We start from the raw sequence: 11,437 nt of genomic DNA on the forward strand, positions 1-11,437 counted from the left end.
TGCCCGGTGTTACCGTTCTGCAATGGTTTTTACCCGAGCCCAGTTGAGTTACATGAGTCGTATTAAAGGAACTCGAACTCGACTAAAAAAGAATGAACGAGCCGAACCATCAACTCGAGCCGAGCTGAGCCGTTGTTCCGGCCCATTTTTCCCTTCATCTTTTAGCATGTAAATTTGTTCTCAATAAGAGTGCGATTCATGGACTTAACCAAATTCGGATGCTTTGGGAGTACAACAACAATAACAATACTATTATTGTTGTTAGTGTGATGTGCTACGAAAGTTTTTATATGCTAAGTATGCTTTGTGGATTCTATCTAACAAATCATGTTAATCGCTTGATCCAATAACAGAATAGGGCATGAAATACTATTCAATCACCAATTCTAGCGCATGCACCAAGATGAAAACTGGTAGGCAGTATTTCGGAGGTGTCACGTTCGCTGCATGCAAAACAAACGACGCGTTTGGTTCTTCTAAGTTCATAGGAGTGGCGACGCTAAGGACATACCGGGTCTCTGGCGTCAGATGGGTTCTCTGCATGGGACCGCTCCACCTGAGCCGGATAAGCGGATTTCTGGGGAAGAGCAGTGGTGGAGTCAAAAGTTTGGGTTGAAGGGCTCTGACAATGAATTGGGTGCACCTAAAGCTAGGTTTGATGTGGGCATGCTAGGTTTGATGCGGGCGCCGAGACCTGAATTCAAGTAAAAAATTTTACACGCTCCGCTACTGAGTAGGAGGAGGAGGATCCAGAAGTAAACAAACCCCACCCCCACCGGGGCTATTGCCGTTTCTTTCCCGCCGAAAGTAAGCGCGGGTTTTCCTTCTTTCCCTCCGTCTCCACGCACCTACATGTATAAATAAGCACAACAAGGAGACAAATCGACAAGCGAAGCAGAGCGCCTCCTTTTTCTCTCTTTCTTCTTCTCCAGTTCTTTCGTCCAGTCTGCTTCGTCGGGTTCACAGAGGCAGTAGCCAAATCGCCCTAATTTTCCGAATTTGGAGACCTTTAGGGCTGGCTTCACAGCAAGGTAAATCGCAGGTCATCAGTTTTATTCTCTCTCTCTCTCTTTCTCCCCCTCTCTCTTTCAGGTTCAATACTTTGTTCCTTTCTCTCTCTCTCTATCTCTCTCCAGAAATAAGAGCAGAAATGGGGGCCAAGGCGACAGGGGAGCTCATAGAATCGGTTCGATCCGTTCTTGGCGGTGACTTTTCAGAAATGAACATCATCCGAGCCCTCCACTTGGCCAAGAACGATGTCACCGCGGCCATCAACATCCTCCTTGACACTCCTTCCTTCAGCCCCAGACATAAATCCTCCCCATTTCAGATGACCCCGACTCCTCCTTCACCCTCTTCTTCCTCTCCCTCTTCTTCTTCATCAACAAAGAGGATCAGTGATTCTGAACGAGCGGCCGACATCGAGAAGATGAGGCAAGACGATGGGCTAACCGAACTACAGGGTTCTTTGTCAACGTCCAAACCATTGACATCAACCGGCAGCGATTGGTTATGCGTTGGAAGCGCTGAACTTACTGGGTTGTCTACCTGCAAAGGAAGGAAGATTAAGGTTGGGGATCCCGTGGTCATCTCGTTTCCTTCGAAGAGTAATGCAAGCTTGTCGTCTGGTACCAAGACATTCGGCAGAGGAAGACCGGTTGCAACTACTTCTGAGATTGTTAGGTTCTCTTCCCAGCAGTCCGGCGAGGTCACTTTCTTGTGTCTTTTTTTTTTTCGTCAATTGATTTCCCTCCACTGCTGTTAACAAAAGCATACGAAACGACAAACGGTGACAATGACACAATGAATCAATTCCATACAAGTTAGAGCGGTGAAACAAGAGCTTGCAATGGCAGAGAAACTGGGAAGACAATTGGGTCATATATTTCACATGGGTGTTCTATTTTTGTAGATTGGTCGAATCCCGACAGAGTGGTCGCGTTGCCTTTTGCCTTTATTTAACGCAGAAAAGATCCGAATCGAAGCATACTGCAAGTGGGCACCCGAAATCCTCAGCATTATGGACACGGTTGTCTTGTCAGTCAGGTATGCGGAAGGTAAATGCCATAAGTATACGAGTATTTCCTCTGGTTTGCTATAGCGGTTTGTCATTGCGTTCACTTACTTGCTTTGCCCCGCTTTTATTGCTCGCATGTCATTCAGCGTATACCTTAATAGTTCCATGTTCCGGAAATATCAACAAACTCCTCTCAAGGAGAACCGTCAATCTCCGGACGAATCCATTGTTCAACCACTTCCTACATTGTTCAGATTGCTTGGGCTTTCACCTTTTAAAAAGGCAAGTTTATCCAGTTCTTTTTACCTATGTCCAACTTTTTATTTCGAATCCTGGAAGTCCAGCTCTTGGGACCGACGAGCTCTTTCTTTTTAGAGAACAGGACCCAACCTCGTGTTCAGTGAATATTATAGATATTAAACGGCAACGCACTTTCCTTGATAACTGCCATAGTTTCTCACAAACGTAGGATAACTGGTGCCTTTACCCCATTGTTATATCCTAACATTATTCAAAGAATCATGCCATGTTTCAGTTCATAAGAGTTTGCCCTGAACTACGACTGTGGAGATTGTGCATCATTTTTGTGGGCAGTGGAGTATTGTCGATTTCTGTATTACTCTCTTATGCTTGAAGATATCTTTTTGCGACACCTCAAAAGTTCAGTCCTGGATCCAAGATTGCGAGGGATATTGGGGGACTTATAAAAGGGCTCTTAAAGTAGTTGGTTGTCTGGTTCATAGTTTCTTTTCAGGTTGGAACTGAAACTACTAGAGAGCGGGTTGGGATCTGTTTGACCAAGGGTCCGAGCTCAGTGTGGGTCGGGTCTTTACAGTGGTATCAGAGCATGGTTCAACACTCGGACCTAAGGTCCCACATGCATGGACGTATGTGCCTTAAGAGGGGTGAAATGTAACATCCCAAAAGTTTAGTCATGTATCTAAGATTGTGAGGGATCTTAAGAGACTTATAAAGGAGGATGTTAAAGTGGTTGGTTGTCTTGGTTCTTAGTCTTTTTCAGGGGGTATGTTAGGATCTGTTAGACCAGCGCTTGAGCGCAATGTGGGTCGGGACATTATACTCTCTCTCTCTCTCTATCTATGAGACAACAGAGAAAAGCCTGTCATTAAAATAACAATTGTGATGTCGCTCTTTTCAATGGCATGCTTCCCTTTGTTATGTTGGATGCTTCATATGATTCCTTGTTTACTTGTTAGTCAACATTATTTACCATTCCCTACCTTGTTCCATGACGGCATCCTTTACAAGCTGTTACTGAAAAATTGTGACCGAGTAAAATTCGTGTCTTTAAGTCTTTCTATTATTTATTCAGGCTGAATTTACTCCAGAAGATCTATATTCTAGAAAACGTTCCATTGGTACAAAGGTACATACTTTTGACATCTGCATTTGCCATTTTGAGCTTTGTTCATCTTATTCTATAATTAGAAATTGGAAATGGCACTTGAGCAGGATAATTCTGGAATTCATCTGCCTTTAGAGAAATGTAGAAAATTGTCTTCGAATCCTATTAAAATGGAAAATGTGCAAGAGGATTCCATCTCTGAAACTGACATGGATAAGATCGTTGGAACTTCAGATAGTTCATATCTAGAGGTATGCTTTTATTCAGAAAGTAAGCAAATGGAGAAACTTTTTCCATGACTTCCTAGTCCTAGAGCTTCCTTTCTCAGGTCTCGAAAACATAAACTACAGGAAATGGATCCGCCTGATACCCTTCAATGTGAATTAAGGCCTTATCAAAAGCAGGCACTCCATTGGATGTGCCAGCTGGAGAAAGGAAGAGACCTAGAGGAGGCAGCAACAACTCTTCACCCTTGTTGGGAGGCATATCACCTGGGGGAGAAGTATTTCTAAACTTGAAATTCCTAATTTGAGATATTTTGTCTGCCCTTTTATCTAAGTAACAGTTGTTGCACGTTTCCCTTCAGGAGTGAATTTACTATTTATTTGAATGCCTTCTCTGGGGATGCTACAGTTGAATTTCCTAGTGCTCTTCAAATATCAAGAGGAGGAGTATGTCGTACCCCTTAGCTTTGAATTAGATCCTGTACATTATGGTGCATTATAGCCTCATGTAATTTGTCTATTTATGTCACATATGATGGCATACCTTTGTAGATTTTGGCTGATGCGATGGGCCTTGGGAAGACCATAATGACAATTGCTCTGCTTTTATCTGATCCTCCTGGAGATAGACTTGGCATTCATCCCGGTGGTCAAGCTTGTGAAAGTCGTGAACTGAACAAGGACGTTGATCTGCCTCCAAATCATTCAAATACTATTACGAAAATTCCTGGCTTTAATAAGTTGATAAAAGCTACAAGGCTGTTGCAGATTAATGGCGGGAATCTGATTGTTTGTCCAATGACATTGCTCGGCCAGTGGAAGGTGATTAAAACAGTTCTATATGCTTACCACTTACCTTTTTGGATGTAGTCTTCTATTTTTCTACTGACTCTAGATTTTGTTTTGAGCTTTTTCCTAGTAACTTAGTAAAGGATAGATATCACTGCCTCTGCTTAGATGATTTTTGTTTGCATTATTTCTTTGAACAAGTACCACCACAGGTGGTAAGAGAGGAATGTGAAGGGTGTCAAACCCTTGATCAAGTCCCAACCCTGCCATTTTGTTGCCTGCTAAGGCTTGGTGGTCGGTGCTCACCCTCAATTTTTGGTAAGCATAATGTACTTAAATGTGTGAACTGACATGTGAATATACATGTACCATCAACATTATTATCATAAATGCTGTGACTGAAGTTCATGCCTCGTTTATCGGTTGTCATGTGAATTCATTTGCACCGGCAATTGTTTTTAGATGTCACAGGTAAATTTATGACATATCTTGGTTGTTATCATCTGCTGCTGCTTCCGTTTTGTTTCTTCTGTGTGACATGTAGACAGATACTGATGCTGAGTAGATAATGTGAATGTACACATTCTTTGGAAACTTGGATATGGGGCTTTTTCTTTTTCCGCTTAAACAAGGAAATGATGTACCTTTGACTTTTGTTTTGTGAGCTGTATAAACCTTAAACATATTGTTTCAATGTTTTAAAAGGTATTGTTATTCTGTATTATTTACAGTAATCGTTTCTGCATATATGTGCTTCATCAGTGAACTCATAAAAAAATGTTTCTTTTTTGTACCATAGGCAGAGATCGAAACCCATGCCCAAACTGGATCTCTATCTCTGTTTGTCCATTATGGCCAGACCAGACCTAAGGACGCTAAATTTCTAGCTCAATATGATGTTGTTTTAACAACTTATGGTGTGCTTTCTTCGGAATTCTTCGCTGAGGTAGATTAAAAATGCTGGCTTTTTTTGTGCCTATTTTTGTTTTGTTTTTCTATGGGATCAATTTTTATTACCATGTTTTTTTGTTATCGCAGAATACGGAGGACAACGGTGGGCTTTATTCTGTCAGCTGGTTCAGGGTTGTGCTTGATGAAGCACACACTATAAAATCTTCTAAAAGCCAAGTTTCTATGGCTGCAGCTGCGCTTGCTGCTGAACGCAGATGGTGTTTAACTGGCACTCCTATACAAGTAACGTGACCTATTGTTATTCTTAACATCTGTCATCCTGGTGCAAATCTTTTTCGCTTAAAGACATAATTTGGAGTCGATCTCCTTTTTGATAAACAAAGAGTTAGGAACCCTGTCCCATAATGTACATGCTTCCAAAATCCAAAGTATATGGCTGTAGTGAGTTAAGGCATCTTCACCTAGAGTTTCAGCTTGACCATTTGTGACCATCCTTGATGCTTATTTTCCATTTGAGGAAGTTTCATAAACGTTTTGCCTTATTCATTTTGATTTGATTTGCTTACTTCTACACAAATTTAAGAAGAATCATCTGACTCTTAAGAGATTAGTCATGCTAATTATGGGATCAATTTTTATATAACTTGCTGCATGTCTTCCTTTCGTTCTCATTCATTCAGGTCAATCTGGCAGGTAGCTGCTTCGATAGAAACTTTTTAATTTTTCCACCCATTAGTTTTTCTTCACTTTTGTAGCTTGTACTAATTGCTGAAATTTAGTTGACTATAATACTTGTAAGAAAACCATTTATGGATGTGCATAAATGCATAATTTTTGTTTGATGGGATTACAACATGCTTCCAACCTGTCTTATTTAACCTAAGACACAAATACTATTGCCGTTCAATTATAAATTTTTATTCTGTTTTTCTGCTATCCTATTTCCATTTTTATAAGTTCTTTCACAAATCAATGATTAAACTGTTCTTTTGGCATGCACGACCTTAAATTGTGAGCATCTCCTTGTGGCAGAACAATTTAGAGGACATATATAGCCTTCTTCGATTTTTGAGGGTGGAGCCCTGGCGGAGCTGGGGATGGTAAGATTTTGCTTATTGTTAAAGCAAATAATTAATAATATATTGAATACTTTATAGTTTATTCTTGCTTGCAGTAATACAGGTAATATTGGAAACCTTTGTTAGTTTAGAGTCAGACTGAGCTGTTTATGGAAAAGCCACTTATTGGCTGTAAAGAGCTGCCAACATTTTGTTAATTGCATTCAATGTGGTCGTAACCTTTATAAAAAAAGATACATAATAAGGGAAGTAGTAGAATCAATAAGCAGGTCGGGTCCGTTCCATGATAATGGGTCGGGTCTTGTTAAGTCGTCCAACCTGTAATCACGACGATACATATTTGGGATGGTGACTCGAGGTCAGTTATCTAAGTAATGAAGGTGATGGCATTGTTGGAACATTATCCACACCAAAGGGTGACTCAAACCAACAAAGTTGCCACCTGCATGCTATGCTTCTGTTGGTCACAGCTGCTGCTTATTTATTTATCACCTATCATGGGGGCCATAATACTTGTGGTTTTGGGACTGTTGTTGCTTCATGCCAATGAATTTGCCTATGGATGTTTTTAATTTACGAAGTGATTATGTAAAAGTTATTTTGCATTTTTCAACTTGTTGATTTCTAGTCTACCTATTTGAATTGTTTGTCGTTGTTTAAGGTGGAATAGACTTATTCAAAAGCCTTTTGAAGAAGGTGATGAGCGTGGTTTGAAGCTAGTCCAATCTATATTAAGGCCAATAATGTTAAGAAGAACAAAGTGTAGCACTGACAAAGAAGGAAGGTTTGGCATTGTTCAATTGTTGCCTGTTGAAGAATTTCCTGCATTTTCTCTTAACTTTCTTCCCTTTCTTTCTCAGGCCAATCCTAGTTCTTCCCCCAGCTGATGTTCAGGTGATCTATTGTGAACTTACAGAAGCTGAAAGGGACTTCTATGAGGCCTTATTCAAAAGGTCAAAGGTAACATATTTTTCATTTCCTCCTTGGTTTTTAATTTTTAGATTTGTCTTTTCTTGCCTCTTTTATGTGATGCTACTTCGTTCTTGTCAGGTCAAGTTTGACCAGTTTGTGCAACAAGGGCGGGTTCTTCATAATTATGCCTCCATTCTCGAGTTACTCCTGCGACTTCGCCAATGCTGTGATCATCCTTTTCTTGTGATGAGGTTAGCTTAAGCTATCTATGTTTTACAGAAATGTTTCTGTGATAATTGTGTTCGTCTTTTGTCTTCTTGTTGAGAGTAGGACAATAATATCTCTTTTGGTAGGCAATTGCATTTTTTGAACAATAGACAATGCTTATTTTATTTGTCTTTTGGAGGTTGCGGTTTTTTTTTTTCAGAAAAGGGCATCATGTTCTTTTATATTGCTTGCATATCTATGGTTTATTTTTACCTGCTGGGGTTGAGTGTTGCCCTAAAAGTATGAGGCAGAGAAATTCACCAATAAAGGCTTCTTCCTGTTGTTTGGCTTGTAAATTCCTCCTGCATCATGTTTTTTGTTCTGATATTAATTTTTGAGTTTTTCTCCCCGGACAGTTGACCGATTTATGTTGGTAAGTAATGCAGAGGAACACAAGTTAATTTCACTTCAGTGGCTTGTATGTTTAGGCTTATATGCATCTATTCCTGAATCCTATGTTTCAACTTCCAATATATATTACCATCGATTATCTTTACTCCACTTCTTCCCCATTTGGTTAAAAATAGTTGTGGTGAAAAAAAATGTGCTTGTTCCTTTGATTTTTGTATGGACATGAAACTCGAACATGTTTGTCTGTTGGCCTCTTAGTGTCCATCTAAAGATGTTTCCCTGTGGCATCTGCTGTCAATTAAAGCTAAACCTAGAAATAAACTAGCAAAAGGCAAAGAAGTTTGGGAGATTTATAACATGGTTTGTTTCCAAGAAATAATGGTCCTTCTGCATTTGCAGCCGTGGTGATACACAAGATTTCACCGACTTAAACAAACTAGCAAGACGCTTCATGAAGGGCAGCCAAGATGATTTGGATGGTGAATCTAGTTCAGCACCACCCAAAGCTTTTGTCCAGGAAGTCATAGAAGAACTACGAAAAGGTGAACAAGGAGAATGCCCTATTTGCCTTGAGGCCTTTGAAGATGCTGTACTTACACCTTGTGCTCACCGCCTATGTCGAGAATGTCTTTTGGCAAGTTGGCGAAGTGCCATGTCTGGTCTTTGCCCTGTTTGCAGGTACATTTTGACATGATTGGCCTTAACAATTTTTGGTGTCTTGGCAGCAACCTGACCAAATGCTTTCCATTTGGATGCAGGAAAAACATAAATAGGCAAGGCCTCATTACCGCCCCTACAGAGAGCCGATTTCGTGTTGATGTTGAGAGGAACTGGATAGAATCTTCAAAAGTTTCGATTCTTCTGAATGAGTTGGAAAGGCTTCACTCTTTAGGATCTAAGAGCATTGTTTTCAGCCAGTGGACTGCTTTCCTTGATCTTCTACAGATTGCTTTTTCTAGGTTACATCTGCCTATCCATTTCATGCACTGTTGCCTTCTGAGGAACCTGTGCCATATTTCTTGATTAAGATGAAGCTATGGTTTTTGTACCATGAATTGTTATCAATTGGAGATCATTGTTTCATGACCTTGTTTAGATGTATTGTTTTTGTCTAGTATTATTTTCCAATATTTTGTCATTGTTAGTTGACAAAGCTGAAGTTTCTTGAAATTTACGTCTTAGGTTTTCTTGTTGACTTGCTAATGGTGGAACTGTTGCAGTATGGATCTTCAAAAGATGCTTTAGGATACCGTTCTTACTTAGCAAATGGCCCCAATCCCTTATTTTTGCTGATAATCCTTTTTAACATTGTTGTGGTCACTTTTTGTTTGTGTCTGGTTTTTTGGAGCAACCTTCTCACGATTTTATTTTATTTTTATTATCTGATTCAATTTTTGCTATTTTCTAGGAGAAATTTACCATTTATTCGTCTAGATGGCACCTTAAACCAGCAACAACGGGAGAAAGTTATCAAGAAGTTTTCTGAAGAAAATGATGCATTAGTACGTTAATGTGACTTTTGTCTTGCTAGTGCCTAGGAGTATCGGTTCAGGCACCTCCTGACTTTCTTATTACATCTTTCAGGTGTTGTTGATGTCCTTGAAGGCTGGAGGTGTAGGAGTTAATCTTACAGCAGCATCTAATGCTTTTCTGTTGGTATGTACCCTCAATTCGGTGGTTAAATTGTGTGTATGTGCATGCAAGTGTCTGTGCATATGTGTGCCTATAAAAACTAGTTGGTTTGTGACTTTGTTTTAATGAAGTTGCAGGCAAACTATTTTAGAATACATGGTCAACCATTTTTGAAACCCTTGAACCCACTTATGGACACATGGTTTGGGAGAAACGATTTCCCACCAAATGAACCATGTGATCACATATGCTGCAACCAATTGCAAAAGTTGCAAAGTTCTTCTATATGATTCTTCTCGGAACTTCAACGCATGCAAGTGTGATGCTGTTACTTGATGTTTCAGCATTTTCAGTCACTGTGCTTGTATGCATGTGGGCTGAGGCAATTGGTAGCTTCAAGGGCAAGCACCATTTATTCCGGTGAAATGTATCCTATGATGTTGCATGCCATAAGCTGCAGAACTATAAGGAAGGAGTTCATGCTAAGTGAATGTTGGGAAGCTGTCACCAGCTTATGGGGCATGCAACTGAATGGAACTTACAATAGTAACTGTTGTGGGCATTTGCTTGCGCTGACGTTTCTGCTCAGGCTGTTTGTATCTATCACTGTAAGCTTTGTTGCTTTGTCTGGTGAAACATATGCACTACATATACTCAGCTGCATAGAGTTTCTGAAAAATGCTGATAAGAGTAGGGAGTTTGGGTCTAACCTGCCAGTTCAGTGGTCTTGAAATTTATTTGGTGTTCAGTAGTATGCAATGTATCTTGCAGGATCCATGGTGGAACCCAGCAGTGGAGGAGCAGGCTGTCATGCGCATACATCGCATAGGTCAAACAAAGAACGTTACCATCCGGAAGTTCATAGTTAAGGTAGATTTGTGAAAGTAATTATAAATATCTTTTTGCAATCGGTGAAACATTTGGACCTAAATCTCCTATATTTTATTTGTGCCACCTGAAAACAAAGCACCTTGGTTGCAGGGAACAGTTGAGGAAAGGATGGAAGCAGTGCAAGCCAGGAAACAGCGGATGATCTCTGGGGCCCTAACTGATCAAGAAGTTCGGAATGCTCGCATAGAGGAGCTGAAGATGCTTTTCACATGAGGAAGATGGTGATTGGTAAAATTGGAGTATTTTGGACGTTGTTGCTGAATCGAACCTTCGAAGACTGAGGACTTCGGAGGCGCTCTTTTTGGGACCTCAGTCTGTGGTTGGCAAGGGAATGTAGCAGAAAGCAAGTATGGATCATCAGGCAGGTGGACGGCTTTTTGGTGCACGATGGTTTGGTTCTCTGTGTCATCACTTTGTAGCTCTTTTTATTATTCTTCTTCAATTGAAGCCAAAGATGCCTTGCTTGAAATGGGAAAAGCAAGCATATTTTCCTGGTGTACAGAAGCTGGAAAAAAAAATTGAAGGATAATATTTGTTCTAAGTTCCTTTGCCGAGCTGCTGGCTTGATAGGTTGGCAGCGTCGTTAAAAGTGAAAGGCTCTCCATTGCATGTTCATTTCTTTACTGTCCGTCTAATAGAAATTTATACATTGAAGGGATGCCTCCTTTACAAAGGCCGTCCGTTCCAATGGGTATCCATGTCGAGAAAAGGCAGAATTTTGTTAGTTGCTTTTTTAGCTCATTTCTCCAACTAGTTTTGGTTCTTTTCCCATTTCAACTACTTGCATGACCTAGATTAATCCACAGTAAAGGGTGAAAATGGGCGAAAAACAATGCCGTATTCAAGGTGAGCTCGTGTGGTCTTCCGAATGGAGAGGATAGTTTATGATCGACCCGTTCGTATCCAAAGAAAAGACATACATGTCATGGACTAGACAAGGAGAGCGGCCCAATACTCAGTCACCGTTACTTGGGTCTCCCATACGTACGTCGACTAC

At 40.4% G+C, this 11,437-nt stretch overlaps 1 protein-coding gene across 5 annotated transcripts; it reads left to right on the forward strand.

Annotated features, from left to right (window-relative positions):
* The first annotated feature begins 764 nt into the window (after positions 1–764).
* Positions 765–11,055, forward strand: LOC116258191 (DNA repair protein RAD5A). 5 transcript variants are annotated; one of them, XM_031635346.2, is made up of 22 exons: positions 765–1,031; positions 1,137–1,708; positions 1,913–2,046; positions 2,164–2,299; positions 3,351–3,404; positions 3,491–3,634; positions 3,734–3,885; positions 3,970–4,054; positions 4,160–4,429; positions 4,609–4,714; positions 5,200–5,342; positions 5,435–5,590; positions 6,341–6,408; positions 7,049–7,171; positions 7,248–7,347; positions 7,438–7,550; positions 8,317–8,595; positions 8,676–8,876; positions 9,326–9,419; positions 9,502–9,573; positions 10,321–10,419; positions 10,531–11,055. In XM_031635346.2, exons 2-22 carry the CDS (start codon positions 1,151–1,153, stop codon positions 10,651–10,653), a joined length of 3,210 nt encoding a protein of 1,069 aa, XP_031491206.1. In that variant the 5' UTR covers positions 765–1,031; positions 1,137–1,150; the 3' UTR covers positions 10,654–11,055. The 5 variants fall into 5 exon arrangements, with proteins under 5 accessions (XP_031491206.1, XP_031491221.1, XP_031491213.1 ...); XM_031635353.2 differs by lacking the exon at positions 4,609–4,714 and having other exon boundaries at positions 767–1,031; positions 5,196–5,342; XM_031635361.2 differs by lacking the exons at positions 4,609–4,714; positions 5,200–5,342 and having other exon boundaries at positions 766–1,031.
* The last annotated feature ends 382 nt before the right edge of the window (positions 11,056–11,437 follow it).

This window comes from Nymphaea colorata, chromosome 1 (assembly GCF_008831285.2).
Source record: "Nymphaea colorata isolate Beijing-Zhang1983 chromosome 1, ASM883128v2, whole genome shotgun sequence".
Lineage (NCBI taxonomy): Eukaryota > Viridiplantae > Streptophyta > Magnoliopsida > Nymphaeales > Nymphaeaceae > Nymphaea > Nymphaea colorata.